The sequence below is a fragment of the Amaranthus tricolor genome, chromosome 14 (assembly GCF_026212465.1).
Source record: "Amaranthus tricolor cultivar Red isolate AtriRed21 chromosome 14, ASM2621246v1, whole genome shotgun sequence".
NCBI lineage: Eukaryota > Viridiplantae > Streptophyta > Magnoliopsida > Caryophyllales > Amaranthaceae > Amaranthus > Amaranthus tricolor.
The window spans coordinates 2,758,398-2,776,511 of NC_080060.1; the positions used below are offsets into that span (position 1 = coordinate 2,758,398).

Here is an 18,114-nt window from a genome sequence, read left to right on the forward strand (position 1 = left end):
TATGTGAGAATGATAAGTATTAATAGAATATTAAAATGAAGATGAACAAAAATAATTATGTCAAAACATTCTGATATGTTTTTTTAACTTTTATTATTTCAAAATTATTTTTTTAATATATATTATAACTAATGCTGATTATAAGGGTAGTAAATAATTGTGAGACTTTTAAGTGAGAATAAAGATGGAATTTGAGAGTGAAATTAGATTAAATATGTCTAAATTTTTTGTCACTTGAGAATTTGAGATTAAGAAAAAAAAAATACTTTTATGGTTTGTATCTGATGCTTTCATTTTCATATTATATTTTAGGCATTTTTATTTGTTGAAACTCTAAAAAATTTTTCCACTTATCATATTTTTTTATATAATAATAATAATTAGCCCTAATCATGAAAATTTCAATTTTTTAATATTTATGGTTTTTATATTTTTTCAAAAATTCTATTTTAACATATTTATAATTCTTATGGCTTCAAATCTTTTCCATATAGTACACAAATGTTTTTTAAATCGATATGTTAATCTTAATCTTTCAACCTTTTTATGTATGACATACAAAATGTTAAGTTTTTAATTAAATTAAGTATTTATTTTGACTATATTTTAAAATATGTAGTAAAGTTAACGGAAAAAAATTTCCCCTTTTATCTGTCACATGAAAAAAATTGTAGATTAAAAAATATTTAAAAGCCGAAAATAATTTATAGTTGGACAAATTTCCTATAAATCAATTAAACTAAGTTTATACACTGCCGCAAAGACGAGGTGGCCATCGGAATTCGGAGGGGCGCCCTTATTATTGAACACTCAACACAAAACCTCCATTGAATAGACAGTAGAAAACACAAGAGAAACGGATTTTATTGTTAAGTGCAATAAATCATGGCTGAAAATGAAGAATGGAGAGTAAATGGAGGCCATTACCTTGGTGAAATCTCAGCTCTTTGCTTTCTCCATGTCCCTTCTCATTTCTCTTCTCTTCCTTTTCTTCTTGCTGGTACTTTTCCGTTCCAAATCTATTTCATTTTGATTCCTTTGTTGCAGTATAGCTCTATGTATGCATATAATTGAATTGCTATGGCTATGTTCTTCAATGGTGGTTAAATCGTTTATGGTATTTACTTTTTGGAAATTTGTGTTTGATTGCAAGTTAATGGGATAATGTCATGTTCACAAGGTTTTGATTTTCCAACTTTTTTATTTTTTTTTTTTGAAAAAAAAGGAAGTTATCTAGGATCAATGACTTTGTAATAGCAGTATAACTATACTTGTATGCTTGAATAGTTGAATTGCTTTGGCTATTTTCTTCGATGGGCTCTTTGTTTTATGGGTTAAATCGTTTATGGGAAATACTGCTTGGAAGTGTTTGATTGCAATGTAATGGGATAATGTCATGTCCAAAAGGGTTATGTTTTTCTGACTAAAGATTTTCTTTTGGGAAAAAGTAATGTATGCTTGATTAATGATTTCTTTTGTGATACTTGTTCATGGGTAGCTCGAGGATGATTCCAAGTTTGAGTTGCTTATATGGTAATGGCGAAACCAGTGTCACATGATTCACTAATCTTCTTGTGAATGTGAATCGTGAAAAGGAGATCGATTTTGGGCTATTATTGGGTCATTTTGAGCAATCTTGAATAGGGATAGCAAAATGCGCGGGTCGGTGCGGTATACCATCCCCATATCCATACCCACCTAAACTTTTCATACCCACCACCCATGACGGAAGCAATTTTCATATTCACACCTGCCTATCTGGACACGTATTCAAACCCATCCTAACTCACTATGGCCAACTAGGTACACTCACCATAAACTTGTCCCACATTTACTTTATGTCCGCATTATATGCGCTACACACATTCGCAATTCATTACAAAATTAATATCTTGAATTTTTTTGTTAATAGTTTTTAATAAAATTATACGAATTTGATATAAAATAGTGCATAATAAATATGGTATGGGGTAACTCGAGCAGTTATGGGGCGGGTCGAGAAAGGTGGATATGGGGCGAGTAAGACCTCATACCCACCACCTACCCACTACCCATGACAGGTAAGACTTGTCATACCCATATCCACATACTACCTACCAAATTCATACTCGTACTCACCCCAACTAGGAAGGATGCGGTGCGAAGCCCATATAATTTTATCCGCCGACCATTATTTGTGAAATCAAAAAGTGAATTAGTTGCTGATTTATGTTGCACTAGGTAAAAACCAGTTAATGCTCCTTGAATCCATGTGTTATTGTCAAGGAAGAATACTAATGTTTCCTTAATTTCTATCAATCCTCCAAAGAAAAAAAAGACGAAATCTATATTGTTTTTGTACCCAAGTCTTTTAAAGGCACTTCCAAATTCCATCATAGAATTGAATTTCCTAATGGGCTTTTCCCTGTGTAGTACAAGTTACTAGCATTAGTTTTTACACATTCTGCAGTAGCATATAGGTAAAAATTTGCAACTTTGTGTTCAAACCTCAAAATAAATCATCCATGCTATGGATATTTTGAGAAACTATTACTATATGGTAAGAAAGTGTGAGTGTTTTTCTGGTCCAATGCGTTTTGGATGTGATCATGTGGCCTGTCCTACCTTTGTAGTTTTTCTGTAGGACGTGGTCTAGGAGCTGCTTAAGCAAAATGATTTTAGTATAAGTGTTGTAGTAAATTTCTTAGTGTTTTTGAATGGCCTACTATAAGTTTATTGAGGTCAGTTTTTGAACATTGGGTGAGTCAATTTTAACACGGGCATCTACAATGAGATTTGTCCGCTTATTATTCCTTGTTCATCCTAGAAAGCATTTTTCGGCATTACTGAATCAACTTAGCATGTTTTAATTTATTAGTTCTCTTTCTATTTTTAGGCCTTTATTATGCGTAGTTTATGTTTTTCTATGACCCTTCATTTTGGGGAATGAGGCTGTCCACATTAAATTTTGCATGGTATTGTCTTTGTACTTACATTCAAGGGTTGTGGAAATTTTCTTTGTGAATTGAGTCTTTGTGTCCAATTTTTGTGTTTTCCTGTGCACTAGCAAAATTTTGTTCTAAGTTGAACATGATAGAGGTTTATAGGTAAGAATTATAAATTTTCTTTGTTTAGGAAATCACCCTTCGAATTGATATCTTCTGCTTTGCTTGTCCATATAACATTACCTTAATCAATTTTTTAATTATTGAAAAAAATTAATATATTTGAATATTTTGCTTCTGAAGAATAAATGCAGCTGTTTTCTGCATTTTTTACTTGCAGGATCAGGATCACAGATAATAGTTTTTGATATAAATCTTGGTCGACAGATAAAATCATTCAGTGTATTTGAAGGAGTTCGTGTTCATGGAATTGCTTCTGGCTTGATGAACTTTGAGAAAAATTCTGTATCTGCATCTATCACTTTTAAAATCGTTATTTCAGGGGAGAGGAGAGTTAAACTGTATAGCTTGCACCTTCAAATTCTGTCCGAGTCTCCCGATGTACTAAATGTTTCCATAGATCTGACCTTTTTACAGCTGTTGCCAAGATTTTCTCACTGGGTTCTGGATTTTTGTTTCTTAGAGGTAACTATTCTTGATTTTCACGCAGGAGATGAACTGGTGAAGTTGCATTTTTTCACGAGGCTAATCTCAATTAACAACCTCCCGTCTCCCCTAACTTTTGTTAACAAATCATGCACTTATATCCCGATTGTTTGTTGACTTTCTGTAGGATGGATTTTCTTCTTCTAAAGAGAGATGCCGCTATCTTGCAATTGGCTGCAATGATAACTCTGTTCACATATGGGATATCCTCACGTCCAGTTTGATTTTTGCACTTACATGCCCAGGTTAGTAATAATCTATACATTGTCCTTCGACATAATCATCTGAATGAGAAGATTTCTGACTTTATTATTTCTCGACGTTTCGCATTGTTTATTCAGTATGCTGTGAAGTTCTGTTAATTGTGACCTTCATGTCTGTTGCTATATGTGTTAAACACAAAGAAAAAAACAAAAGATTTGCCATGGCTAGATATGCTGTGCATGTGTTGTGGATTAACAACTAGTTACTGACCAGGTTTATTCTCAAATCTTTATTGCCTTACACTTGGGAGCTGCTGGTGAACTTTTGTGTTGTGATAGTTTCAATACGGGATGCACCAGATTGTCGCATGTTTTCTATTGGATAGTAATGTGCTACTCAGTCTTCAAATTTACGACCTTGATATTCTTCGGTGGTCTTATAGTTTCTGTAGTTTCAATGATGCTGTAGTGTTACATTTATGTATTATAATTCTTTAGAATTGTATATCTGGCCCAAGTGGGATATGCATACATATTAAATTGGTGTGATGTCGTAAGAGAAGCTGTGAGGTTTTTAATCTGGTCCTTTGAGGATTTGTTTTCATTTTGGAGTTGGCAAGTTCAAGGCTAGCGACGAATATCTTTGTAATTTTTTGTATCTGTATGGGATGATGTGGACTATTGTGGAGTAAAGTTTTCGTATGACAGGGGAACGCTTAATGATGGATATACATTTATTGTCAATGCTTTATAGCAATAATCTGCTTTAAGTGTAGTCTGTAATTCAACAATCCTAGAACTTTTTTTTAATATTATTTTATCGTTTTATTTTCTTTGTTATTGTTGTCATCACTATTCACAACATAGATTCAACACTTGCTAGTGTCTGATACTATTTTCTTGGTCTGTAGAGAGGTGCCTTTTGTACTCTATGAAGTTTTGGGGCCATGATGTTAATGCCTTTCTTATTGCCTCCGGTACCATCTTTAACGAGGTAATGATTGCTTGTCATTGATACTTATGGGGTTTTTTGAACTCCCTTCTCCTTCTATACACAAACGCATACTTGGACATTTTAATTTCTACTGATGAATCTTTGTTTATGCTGTTTTTGTTAACTGGTGTGCATAAGCCTTTTGAAAAAAGAGTTGTAACTTGTAAATAAGTAGCTGTCTTTTTTAAATGTTTCATTGTTCTCAATCACGTTTATTACCTTTGTTCCTTCTCCCATGCCATAGCTTTTCTTAGAATTTGAATGAACACGGATTAGTTTAATTGTTTTTGATGTTGCGATTTATGATCATTTATATCTATATAAATTACGTTCCAGATTGTCGTGTGGAGATTGTTTAACCAGCATCACACAGAACCTTTGATAAGTGCTGGACAAGACACCAATGCAATTGGAAATTTTGAGGGTATTGCTGAGATTATTTCCAAGCTTGTTGGCCACCAGGGTTCTATATTTTGTTTGTCATGGTCAAGCGATGGATCCAAACTGGTTTCTGTTTCTGATGACCGCAGGTGAGACACTTCATGTAGCACTACATTTGATTGATAAATTCTGTGATTCACTAGTTAGCACAATGGGAAACTTATTAGACTAGTTTTCAGTGCTCGAATGTGGATCACCAATGAAACGAACATGATTGATGATTTGACAAATTCGCGTTGCGCTTACTCAGCGGGTCCTGTGCTGTTTGGTCATGGTGCTCGGGTCTGGGATTGCTGCATATCTAACTCAGTAAGCTTTTTATGGATTCTGAAACACACCTCTGGCTCTGATTTATCGTAGTTGGGTTGCAAAACAGCTTTTAGCCAGCAGTTTGAACTGCTCAGTGCACATCTTTTTTCAATGTGACTCCTAGATAATCTAGTATTCTTGTAATCATGAGATTATTTGCTGTTATAGTTTGTTGGTTAGAGTAAAGTTTGAGGTTGGAGGTCAGCCAAGTAGTGATGTGTGTTATCAATCGCACTTATCATCACATATATGTTTTGGTGGGTTTCATTTGGTACAAATGACTGGGCTTGTGATAATGAGGTCTTGATTCTTGTTATCTTGTACACACTGCCACGTAGTGGGTGGGGAGAGGAAGATAGGAATGTTGGTGATTGATAGAATGGTAGAGGTCAATACAGTAGATCTATAATATTAGTGGTCATGCTACAGGCCATAAGTTAAGTTTCTATAATTATTTTAGTAGCGCAAAAATTATTTTCTTTGCATTTTTATGCCGTGATTTATTGGCTCTTCTTTTGTTTTCTCACCTTAATTGTTACTTGTTAGTGGCAAGAAATTATAATTTCCCATAGTTTAGTGAAACTATGGGACCTGCAAAATCTTTTCTGTTTATGTTATATACTACAAACTAAATCTTCTTAACATGTCTTCTTTTGTAAGTTTATCGTCACTGCTGGAGAGGACTGTACATGCCGTGTATGGGATCTTGATGGAAAAGAGCTAAGAGTTATAAAGGAACATATGTAAGTGCACATCTACCGTTTTCCTTTACTTAAATCTGATTCAGAATTTGGGAGTAGTGTTTATTGTAGGACGGGATGGTAAGTGACTTTCGACTGGATTTTTACTAGCCATACATAATGTATTTGTCAACGGCTTTGGCATTTACGCCAAAATGTAATTCTTGTCAACAGTCGCTTATTTGCCGGATTCAGGCAAAACCAACAGTATATCTGTGGACAACCAACAGTCATTTTCATGAAAACTAAGTTCACCAAATGTCTTTATAAACAGCCAATTCAAATTGTTAACTTTTAACTTGTAACTTGTAGCTTGTAAGGCTAATGCAAACAGCCAATTTATGATTTTTGCTTCACGCATCAGTAAGGTTTAACTTCATGGGTCTTGATTCGAGAATGGATCTGGGCCAAGGGTACCACTGTACTAGTGGGATGGAATGTGCATACTTGCTCTTATCTAGTGTCTCGTCAATTTGTGGATATATATGGAAAATTTATACAATATGAAAATTTGACTCGAAATAATATTGTATTGCTTGTGGTTCGATTGCATATAAAAGTAGTAAACATAGCTGAACCATGATTAGTTTTGAGTTACCTAGATGAATCCAATTTGCATTTGTTTCAACTTTTTAGTGGATTTAATTGTCCTTGAAATATAGTTAAAAGAATAAAAGAAGGAAAAAATTCAAGAGCCTTCAGGAACTCAACAATCTATATTGTGCTAATTGGAATTCAACATCAAATTTCTCTGAATATCTCTTGTCTAAAGGTCGGGGTGGGGGGGAGGGGGTTGGGGGGAGTGGTCCTGATATAAGCTCACAAGGAAGCTTGGGATTCATTTACGCCTTTTGTCCTTTCCTCGTGTTTGAGTGCAAGACCATTGACATAGGTACTGAAAGTGAAATGAATTCACTGAATAACATTGTCACTTTTATTGTCTTCGGCTGCTCGTGTTTAATGTTAAAGTATATCTTCGATTGCAGAATTCTAGCCTATACATCATTTTTTCTTCATTGTTTTTGTTTTTTTTTTCTTTTCTTTTATTTATGAACAATCGTTTTTTGTTTTGCAGTGGGAGGGGAATATGGCGATGTCTCTATGACCCACATACTTCCCTAGTTGTTTCTGCTGGGTTTGATTCTGCAATCAAAGTCCACCGTCTGCACTCTCCGTTATCTGCACTCTCGGGTGAATTCTTCAAAGAGGTAGAGGGAAAAAAAGAAGAAATCTTTAGATTATGCATCCCAAACTCATTAGGTCATAGCAGGCTTATGGACAGGTATAGCATACAACAATTTTGCAACACACTTTTTCATTTTGCACCACTCATGTAGGGGGTTCTAAGTAAAGTTGTCTTTTTAAGATTATCAGTTTCTTTTTTCGTTTCTAAAAATTCATGGTTTTATATGTGTGACTAGAGTCCTTACTCATCATCCGCCTTCCTCATAAAATTTTATCGGTCCAGTTTATATAAAGTTATCTTTTAAGATTATCAAGGATCTTTAATCCGGTGGAAACGGGAGTGTCAATGCGAGGGGGAGAGTTGGCGATGGTAAGGAAATTTTAAGAAATATCAAGATCAAGTTTGGGGTGGTGATTGGTGAATAGAAGCTGATGAAAACAAAAGTGGGAAATACTGTGATTGTATGGTTGGAATAAGCGGGTGGAGCTGGTTGGTTGTTAGGGGTGAAAAGTGTTTGGAGGTTATGATTTGATGATGGTGTAACAAGATAGTTTGGGAGGAGAGACAGTTAAGTTTACCTTTTTTGAACCTTTGAAGTTTCTACCTCAAGGATTATTCCATTTTGCATACTTCTTTTTTCTTCAAAGGAAGAATTTGACACCGTAGGTCTTGGAGTTAGACAACTTGCTTCAAAGTCAGGATGATCTCAATCTTATAAGGCATTTATCAGATGTTGGCAGTTTTCTTGTTAATCTTGCTTATGCATATATTTATGGAACTGTTATATATTTTGAACTTCTGTTGTTGCTGTTGCAGCAAAAGCGAATATGTACGGTGTTTGGAATTTGCCCGCAAGGATACGATCTATGTTTCCACAAACCATGGTTATGTTTACCATGCCAAACTATCTGAGAGTGGATCTGTGGAATGGACTGAACTTATCAGAATCACGGAGGAGGTTCCAGTTATTTGCATGGATTTGTTGTCCAGAAATCCATGTGAGCTGTCCATTGAAGCTGAGGACTGGATTGCTGTTGGTGATGGTAGAGGAACCATGAAAGTGATTAAAGTTGTGTGTGTTGATGGTATTCCGCAAGTACCTGTCAGAATTTCTTGGTCTGCTGAAATGCAGAGGCAGCTTTTAGGAGTTTATTGGTGCAAGTCACTTGGAAGTGGGTAGGTCACTATTCACCATGTAGCGACCGTATCGTAAAGTTTTTGAGTTAACCACGAAGACTACAAAGTCATCTGCATTGATTGCAAAATCCGTTTAGCGACCTTTATCGCGGCCGTTATCGAAACCACATTTTTTGCACTATTGCATGGTTGTTCTATAGCTACATATTTATCTATTTGTTTTGTTCTCATATTTAGGTTCATTTTCACGTCTAACCCAAAGGGTTTGGTGAAGCTATGGAAGTTGCACGATTTCATGAAAAATTATGACGTGGATCTAGTAGCAGAATTCATGTCACCTTTTGGTTCTAGAATAATGTGTCTGGATGCCTCATTTGAAGAAGAGGTGCTACTTTTTCTTTATTAATTTGAAAAGAGTATTTTTTATCCTTGCCTCCATCTTTCATTGGAATGCTAAGCTTTGCAAGATAAAAGTTGCAATGAAGTAATCATGTTACAGGGAAATATTGTATACTAATGCAAAATTGCTTTATAATTTCTTTCCTGTACTTTGAAGTTCAAACATTGAGTTTTGCAGGTATTGGTATGTGGGGATTTGCGTGGTAACCTTATTTTGTTCCCATTGGCAAAAAGTATACTGCTTGATAGTGCCATACCATCCATTGAGAAGACACCTTGTTTAACATATTTCAAAGGAGCTCATGGGATATCTACTGTCTCCTGCATCTCAATGGTCAGACTTAGCTTAAGTTTGGTCGAAATCTGCTCGGTAATGGCTGAATTTAACTTGATAGCTGCAGAACCATGTGTGTGCTTCATGCTTTTTGAATTTTAATCATATATGTGATTTATTAAGAAGTTTCAATTTTGGTGCCCCTTAGGCCCTCATAATTGAATTCCTTTTTTTTATTTATTTTGTTTATCAATGTTTTAACATTTGACTGGCCACACTTCTCAGGCCTTTAAAAATCTAACCTCTATGGCCTGTGGGGATTTCTATTATTGAAAAGGGATTATCTTAGCTATAGATATAGGATTACACTTGTAGATATAATTTTATTTCAAATTTTTTAGTCTCTCTGCTTTGCGGTTTGGTTTTATCTTCATGTATTAGGGCCTAGGGGTACATCTTAATGAAATTTGGAATGTTGATGAGCAGGTCTTGGAGTCCTAAAAGAGCAAGGAAAAATAATATTTATTTTTCTTTCAATTTTTTTCTCTGTTTTCTTAGCTTTATGTCCATCTTGATGGAGCCAAAACTTTTTTTCGAAAGGAAAGCCAAAAATCAAGTCTTTTGGTGTCAGATTCTAATTGACTATAGTAATGTCTCATAAGTTATGTGTATTTTTTTATTTATGTGATATGTCAAGTTTAAGATGCATGTTTGCAATCTTATGTCTATCGGAAACAATCTCTTTGTTATTACAAAGGAAAGATGTGTGTGTTTTAACCCCTTGCGTGCGCCCAGTTGGGGGCCACTTAGTGGCTTTGGGGTAGTGTAATGTTATTTATCTTAGCTGTGTGTCTGTGACACTTAACACACCCGTGGAGATTTCCTTAATCCGTCTGTCTTGTCATGTAAAACATGAACATGGTTTCTTGTCCTCCACCTCAAACTACGTTTCTTTTAAACAGTTTTTGGTTTACTTTTTTCCTTGGACAATGTGCAACTATGTATATTATCTTCATACAAGTCGAGTCATCATCAAGCGTATGACTGTATTATCGTTGACCATTCATTACTATCTAGGGCCTGTTGTTAGTTGTCAAATTGCATTAATAGTCAAGAGACTGCTGATTCAGTTCCATTATACCTTGCCTTAATTTAATTGTCCTGCCCTAGTCCAGTAAAACAGCAGAGATGAGGCTCTTCTGCTACAATTTGGTCTCATATCCTTTTTGTATTTGCTTTTTGTCCAGACTGGAGGTGATGGGTGCATATGCTATCTTGAATATAATGGAGAACAACAAACTGTAGAATTTGTGGGGATGAGACATCTAAAAGAATTAAGCCTCATTCAGTCTCTCTCTGCTAACCATTGTTCTTTGGATGATTCGGAAAATATCAGTTACGCTGTTGGTTTTTCATCTACAGACTTTTCCATATGGAATTTGCACTCTGAAACTAAGGTCTTTCTCTTCTATGTTTAGCTCGTTAATTGTTTTTGGGTAAGCAGAGATTGGGGTCGAGAGAAGGAAACTATACTTGGGGAAAAGAATTACACTCAATCTTTTGTTGAAAACCAAGAATGCATGTAATTGCAGGTACTGCAAGTCAAGTGTGGTGGATGGCGTCGTCCTCATTCTTACTATCTTGGTCAGAAACCTGAAATCTACAGTGGCTTTGCATATGTTAAGGCATGCTCTTTACTCTCTTTCCCTCCTTATGTATTTGATTTCATCCATCCTATAAATTTTGAATGCATTTTTATGAAACGATATTTCATGAATTTTACTTTAAACAAAAACGGCTTTAGTTAACTTTTTGAATGCATTATTTGGTTTTGCAATTATATAAAAATATAATAAAATATTGTTGTAGTTGCATTTAGGAGTATACATTTTGTTTTTAAAAGAGTATCAACATCTATGAGTGTAAATGAAAAATAGAGAATAATAATTGAAACTTACTGAATACTGTTGAAGCAAGTGTTCCATTTTACGTTTTGGAAGGATGTGCAAAATGGGAGGTTGGGGCGTTGGGCAAGTTGATTATGCTTACTCTTTTTGGTGTACTTATTAGTATGCTATAGATATGATTAATGTACTTTTTCTTTCTCTAGGAAGACACTCTTCTATTTGGATGAATTGTGGGATCCAACTTTTTTTTTTTTTTTTTTTGAAGGTTGAGTGCCTCGGCCGTGGCATTCTTCTTATCTCTTATTATGCTAAAGATTAAGGTGCAATGTTATATGATTTGTGTTATTTCTACATGGTTGGTTAGCCTGTTTTTAGGTTGAGGGTGTCATGCCCCTAAATCGTACTTGAGCCAATATCTTTAGATATAGCCCCACCAGTCTCCACCCATGCTCCGTAGACTCTGCCATTACTGAGATGTGCGGTGTTGATATTAGTGATGATGGTGTCTTGTCATTATCAAGATTTTATCAAACAATGGAATACTTGGTGCTCATATCACCATTGTTTACTTGTAGAAGTTTGACATCTGGCTATCTTTTTAACTTGATTTTTTCATTCATTTTTGAACTCTGTCCAGGACGAAATTATCTATGTTCATAGACACCAGGTGCCAGATGGTGAAAAGAAGATATTTCCTCGTAACTTGCACTTACAATTTCATGGTAGAGAGATTCACTCCTTATGTTTTGTTCCTGAAGATATTCAATATGCAATAGATTTACCACATTCTACATTAAGCTGGGTCGCAACCGGGTGTGAAGATGGTACCGTGAGATTAACTAGGTATGACGTTCCATATTGCAGATTTCATAGATAATTTCTAGAATACTGTTCCGGAATTGAAATCTTGTACCTTAATATACCTTTTCCCGTCAAAATTTGTTTTGTGGTCAGAGGTGGCTGTATTCCTTTTTGTAATACAATATTTTGGATTAACTTTGTCAAACTGCATAGTGCATACTGCTCACTACAACTTTATTTCACTATGGGAATGTTCAAATATTGTTGTCCCTTATACACGTGGACTTAGATGTGTTCAAAACAGACCTGATGACCCGATATTTACCCGACCTTGTAATCGAATCCGATTTGACCCGACTTTAAAATGGCTTTACAATAATGTAAAAACCAATATGGACACAAAACCCAATTTTGAACCAACCCGAAACACATGACCTAAAATCAACCCTATGACCCAAATGAACACGGAGTGGTTAAAATATTTTTTCCTGATTTTTGTTGTGATGTACTGTCATCTAAGAGCAGTGTGATATATGGCTCAGGTATAATCATGGCACTGATGTTTGGGCCATGTCCAATTTACTTGGGGAACATGTTGGAGGATCAGCTGTGAGATCTTTATGTTTTGTGTCAAAGGTACACAATGCAGAAGATATAGTGGTTGAAGCAACAAATGGAACTTGTGAAACCAATAATTTCTTGGAGAACAGTGATAATCCATGCTTACTAATTTCTGTTGGGGCTAAACGGGTGCTAACCTCATGGCTATTGAGGAAAAGACAAAATTCTATGGGAAATGTGTCTGTTGATGGCCTAGAGAACAAGAATGGAAGCCATAAGTCTTCACCAGAACACACGTCTTCAATCTCATTCAAGTGGTTATCATCCGACATGCCAGTAAAATGTGTCCGCACTAAGAAAAAGATTCAAAACAGTGAAAACTTAGTAGGATCATTAGAGGAAGTTTCTGGTTCTAACTCTGTTTCATCGTTCAAGGAGAAGGAACTAATGCCACTTTGTGATGCACTTGACAATGATTGGAGATATCTGGCTGTTACTGCTTTTCTTGTTAATGTTGCAAAATCTAGGCAAGTTAATTTGATGGCAACTAATGTGTACTCAAAATGCATCAAATCGATGAATAATTGACATTGTTTTATCTGTTTTCAGGTTTACTGTCTGTTTTGTTGTTGTTGCTTGCTCTGATGCTACTTTGACGCTGCGGGCGCTCGTTCTTCCATATCGTTATTGGTGAGATAAATAGGCCCTTCAGTGTTTATCTCATTTTTTAAATGGTAAGAATTGGTGAGCACTCAAAATCCCTGAAAATACTCCCCTCTGCTTTGCAGGTTTGACGTTGCATTGTTGACTCCCCTTTCATCGCCTGTTCTAGCTTTACAGCATGCCGTAGCTCCCCTTTGTCAGCATTACCAAGGTTCAATCTGACATTCAGATAATACTTTTTGAAATATCCATGTTTCCAATTTTAGTTGACTACTTTGTGAAAGGAGAGTTTTTTTAGAACCACATACTCAATACTCCCTCCACTGTGTAATATTTTTCACCCATAAATGACACAGATTAGGATCATTGTTTAGCCAAATTAAGAAATGAATGGAGAAAATGACTTCATGTAGACGACCACTAAAACTTATCTATTGGTTCATGTAACGGACCCCAATCTTTTTGGGATTAAGGCTTCGGCATTGTTGTTATTGTTGTATAGCCAAATAATGGATTATATAACTGTATAGTACTAAAAAGTTCATAGATGGAGGGAGAAAAGGTTGAGGTGTTGCAGAAAAAAATCAACTTTTCATAAATCAATCTCTCTTTAAATTCAACTGGGCTATTTTAAAACCTTTTAAGTTTTATATGGAGCAATAAAATAAGAATAAGATGCGTGATTTTGTAGAATAGCTTTTTCTATATGCAAGTGTGTGGCTAGCTTGAATTCAGGTTCATCTGTCTTTAATTCACAGTTGTCTTTTTATGTTTGTGATTCATTCTGGATGGCAGGCAAAAGGATAACCAAGAACACATATATTGTAATTAGTGGATCAACAGATGGAAGCGTTGCCTTTTGGGACGTTACCGAGAGCGTTGAAGCATTTATGCAGAGGGTATCATGTCTTCATGTGGAAAAATCTATTGATTTTCAAAAACGACCGCGCACTGGTAGAGGAAGCCAAGGCGGTCGCTGGTGGAAATCTGTTGATGCAGCTGTAACTGCTAAAGGAACATCTACAGATTTTACGATGATGAATGAGAATGGTGTTTCTAGTGACAATGCTCTCGATAATCAGTCATCGTCAGCAGTGATCTTGAAGGACCCAAAAATGTCTTCTTTCCCTAAAGAAATAGCTTCGTCTAGATCTCGGGAGAATTTTGATGATTTTTCTTCCAGGGTTTCAGAAATAAAACCATTGCATGTCTTACCTAATGCTCACCAATCTGGTGTTAATTGTTTGCACTTGTGTAGTCAATTACTTCAGAATAGTTTGAGATACAACATCGTAAGTGGTGGGGATGATCAAGCACTTAGTTTTCTACAATTTGTAGTGGTTCCATCCCTAAAGATATCAAATCTGGATGGCATTGGGATAGAAGGTGACACATCTTCAAAATCAGGGAACTTGGAGTATCAAGGTTGTTCCATCAAATTTTTGTATCAGAAGAAAATCATGTCAGCTCATAGTTCTGCTGTAAAAGGTACTAATTACTTGTTTTTGATTCAATTAGTTACTCATTTGTTGAGAAACAGATCTCTTATTGCTTACACCCTTACGTCCCACTCATTTAGCATCATTTGCTATTCTAGTTCATCCAACTCAGCATCATTTATATTTTGGACAATGGCCACCACCATCATCATACCCATGTGTATCTCGCTCTAAGAAACTATGCTCAGGCTCTGGGGAGGGATGGAAGACGGAAACTCATACCCAACGAAGAATGCGGTCAAAGAGTCCCTCGGCTCATGACATTTTTACTCTCATTTATACATTTTTACTCTCTTTTAATCTCATCCACACAATTCATTTCTCTCTTCATTTGATTACCAAATATCCACATTTTCCTTAAAAAACACATCATTTCTCTTTGATGCTAATTCAAAGGGACAGAGTAGTATTATGTTGTAACTTCATATGCAAAGTCCTGTTGGTAGTGCCATTTCAATTAAGACAGCAGTTATTTTTCATTACTTTCACCTCTCTGCATTCACAACTAGCTGAATAAGACCTAATTACATCCCATGGTCATGAACAATAAATCAATCCTTGTAGGGGCGTCCTAAATTCATGTGGACGACCACTAGAACTGACCTATTAGTTCATGTAGCCGACTTCATTATTTTGGGATTAAGATTTTGGCATTGTTGTGTGCCTCTCTGTACTCTCTTAACGAGTATGTTGACTTGTTTTGCACTACCGTTTCTGGATCCCAATTTTCTTGGGTACATCCTCTGTCCGAAATAAAATGATCTCGCTCAAGATTTTTAGAAATGCAATCTTCCAAAGTCGAAATGATGAGGTTTTCCTTTGGACCAGGTATATGGACAGATGGGATCTGGATATTCTCTACCGGTCTTGACCAAAGAGTCAGATGCTGGAAGCTTCTACAGCATGGCAATATAACTGAGCATGGTCATTCTATCACTACGGTGCCAGAGCCAGAAGCATTAGATGTCCGAGCTTGCGGAAGGTAAATCAGGCAATCAGTATTTGTTTACACATGCCTTCTGGTTATATCCCAATTTAGAGAAACAATCTGCTGCTTGATGTCTAATTTTTCTTACTTTCATCTAGGAACTGTTATCAGGTTGTTGTGGCTGGTAGAGGAATGCAAATGATCGAGATCTCTTTATCTTCTGAGGACAAACAATGAGTGAACACGATGAACTGTCCCTTGAGGTTTATTTTACATTTGTTGGTGAGTGGAAGTTTATACCTGTTTCATATCTGTTTGTATTGAGTGCGTCTTTAAGTGTAGTTCTGCAGTGTGCCACTGTCATAGAAACCGAGCAATCGCAAATTTTGATGAGTAGTTATGATTTCTAGTTTTGACTTCATGGGTAATTTTTGCGGGTAATTTTTATGATCATTGTCTTTGTACGTGGCGGACGGCTATATATATTAATTATCAATGTTCCACTATATCTTCAATGCTCAGACGTGACACTTTTTTTGTTCTTTAGAGTTTGAGGAGCATCTCATGACATTTTTATGATTTCTATTGTGAAATTTTATCTTTTTCATAGTTGCTGGGAATCAAAAACTTGTAGTTAGATTGTTCTCGTTGGTTTTTCGGACGATTTGTCAAGTGCTCATGTGAAAAGGAAGAACAAAAATTGTGACTATAATTTACAAGGAAACGAATTTCAGTTTTCTAGATCAATCTCATTTTCCTGGGACAAAGTTTGTGGCATAAGCCCATGCATTGTTGTTCACAGGGTCAGCAAGATGGTCGGCAAGGTTCTCGAGAGGACCTTTTCCGGTTACAATCGCTTGAACAAAGAATCCAAACATGGAGAACATAGCGAGGCGACCATTCTTGATTTCTTTTACCTTCAACTCGGCAAATGCATCTGGATCATCAGCTAAGCCAAGCGGATCGAAACTGCCTCCTGGATACAGAGGATCAACAACCTCGCCTAGAGGCCCACCCGCAATCCTGTAACCTTCGACAGCACCCATGAGGATCACCTGGCAAGCCCAGATAGCCAAGATACTTTGAGCGTGGATCAAGCTCGGGTTCCCCAAGTAGTCGAGACCACCCTCGCTGAAGATTTGGGAACCAGCCTTGAACCAAACTGCTTCTCCGAACTTAACCCCATTCCTAGCAAGAAGCTCCGGGAAGATGCAACCTAAAGCTCCAAGCATTGCCCATCTGCAGTGAATAACCTCAAGCTCTCGGTTTTTTGCGAAGGTTTCTGGGTCAGCTGACAACCCGGCTGTATCCCATCCATAGTCACCAGGGAACTCACCGGTGAGATAGGATGGTGGCTCACCAGAGAATGGACCTAGGTATTTGACACGGTCTGGACCATACCATGGGCTTCCGGATGAAACAGCTGGCTTTGCAGCTGTCTTCCTCATTGTGATTTTTCCATTGCTTCGCACAACGGTTGATTGCTCGACTTTCGAGTTCAAGGGGACTGCCTGCCCTGTAAATGTGGATGAGAGTGCCATGGTTGCCATTGTTTTGGATTTTTGTTACTACTTAATAGTATGGTATTTTTTTAGTTTTCTGATTATTTTGCCACTCAGATGACTCCTTATATACAATCCAGTGGGGTCCACCATTCTATCCTATGTGGATATGTGAATCTAAGACTACTTTCTGATTGGTTCCTGGATATGATGACTATATATTGACTCTAAGTTGCATTTCTTTCTAGCCATTCAATGCAGGTTATGGTGATTCTCTTCAATGCACTTGTTTTGCCCTTTTTTGGGATCTAATACATTTGTGGGTCTAATACTTTGTTGTCCTTTTGAATTTTTTCGCAAAACGCAAACTGAAATAAGCTTTTTGCTTGTAATTTTTTTTCTGTTCTTGTGAAAAAACATTATTTGACTTAAAAAACTCTCGGGTATTTGAATTAAATGATGATATTCAGAGGGATGGAGATAATTCTAAATTAAATGGATTGGAAAGAATACTTTTATCCCAAATTTTGTGTCCAAAAACAAGTATGGCCCATCTCCCTCCCTTGAATCTAGTTTACTCTTACTCTTTCGGTTTCTATTAACTAATTTGTTTGTTTGTTTCAATTAATTTGCTATATTTTATATTTGAAAATAATTTTCATTACTTTTTAAATTTTTTTGACTCTTCCACATAAATTTCTCTATCTTAATATTACTTACACATAGTTCAAATTTTATTTAATTTTCCCTTCTTCTTTTACACCTTTTTTTTTTAAAAAAAAGTAATTTACTACATATAGCAAATTCATTAGAACAGAGCAATATATATTATGATCCTTAATTCATTATGAAAGACAAGAAACAAGTAGGTCTTTGATAGAGTGTAAACTTTAGTGACCACAACTATTAATTATAAGCTATCATGATGCTTCCTTTGAAGTCTCCCAATTGGTTTTGGGTAGGGATGGGATTTGTAGAAA

At 36.0% G+C, this 18,114-nt stretch overlaps 2 protein-coding genes across 3 annotated transcripts; one reads left to right on the forward strand and one right to left on the reverse strand.

The window, feature by feature from the left end:
* Positions 1 to 738: 738 nt before the first annotated feature.
* LOC130800308 (uncharacterized) lies at positions 739 to 16,174 on the forward strand. Of its 2 annotated transcripts, XM_057663770.1 has the most exons (20): positions 739 to 1,000; positions 3,265 to 3,569; positions 3,718 to 3,835; positions 4,705 to 4,787; positions 5,124 to 5,317; positions 5,408 to 5,537; positions 6,198 to 6,280; positions 7,353 to 7,559; positions 8,280 to 8,639; positions 8,838 to 8,985; positions 9,178 to 9,369; positions 10,521 to 10,730; positions 10,866 to 10,958; positions 11,818 to 12,023; positions 12,524 to 13,069; positions 13,152 to 13,232; positions 13,331 to 13,416; positions 14,001 to 14,693; positions 15,533 to 15,686; positions 15,791 to 16,174. In XM_057663770.1, the coding sequence occupies exons 1-20, from the start codon at positions 886 to 888 to the stop codon at positions 15,867 to 15,869; spliced, it is 4,083 nt and encodes a 1,360-aa protein (XP_057519753.1). In that variant the 5' UTR covers positions 739 to 885; the 3' UTR covers positions 15,870 to 16,174. The 2 variants fall into 2 exon arrangements, with proteins under 2 accessions (XP_057519753.1, XP_057519754.1); XM_057663771.1 differs by lacking the exons at positions 739 to 1,000; positions 3,265 to 3,569; positions 3,718 to 3,835 and having other exon boundaries at positions 4,706 to 4,787; positions 5,479 to 5,537.
* A 144-nt stretch (positions 16,175 to 16,318) lies between these two features.
* LOC130800309 (chlorophyll a-b binding protein of LHCII type 1-like) lies at positions 16,319 to 17,451 on the reverse strand. Its single transcript, XM_057663772.1, has one exon. The coding sequence runs from the start codon at positions 17,180 to 17,182 to the stop codon at positions 16,382 to 16,384; it is 801 nt and encodes a 266-aa protein (XP_057519755.1). The 5' UTR covers positions 17,183 to 17,451; the 3' UTR covers positions 16,319 to 16,381.
* Positions 17,452 to 18,114: the final 663 nt, after the last annotated feature.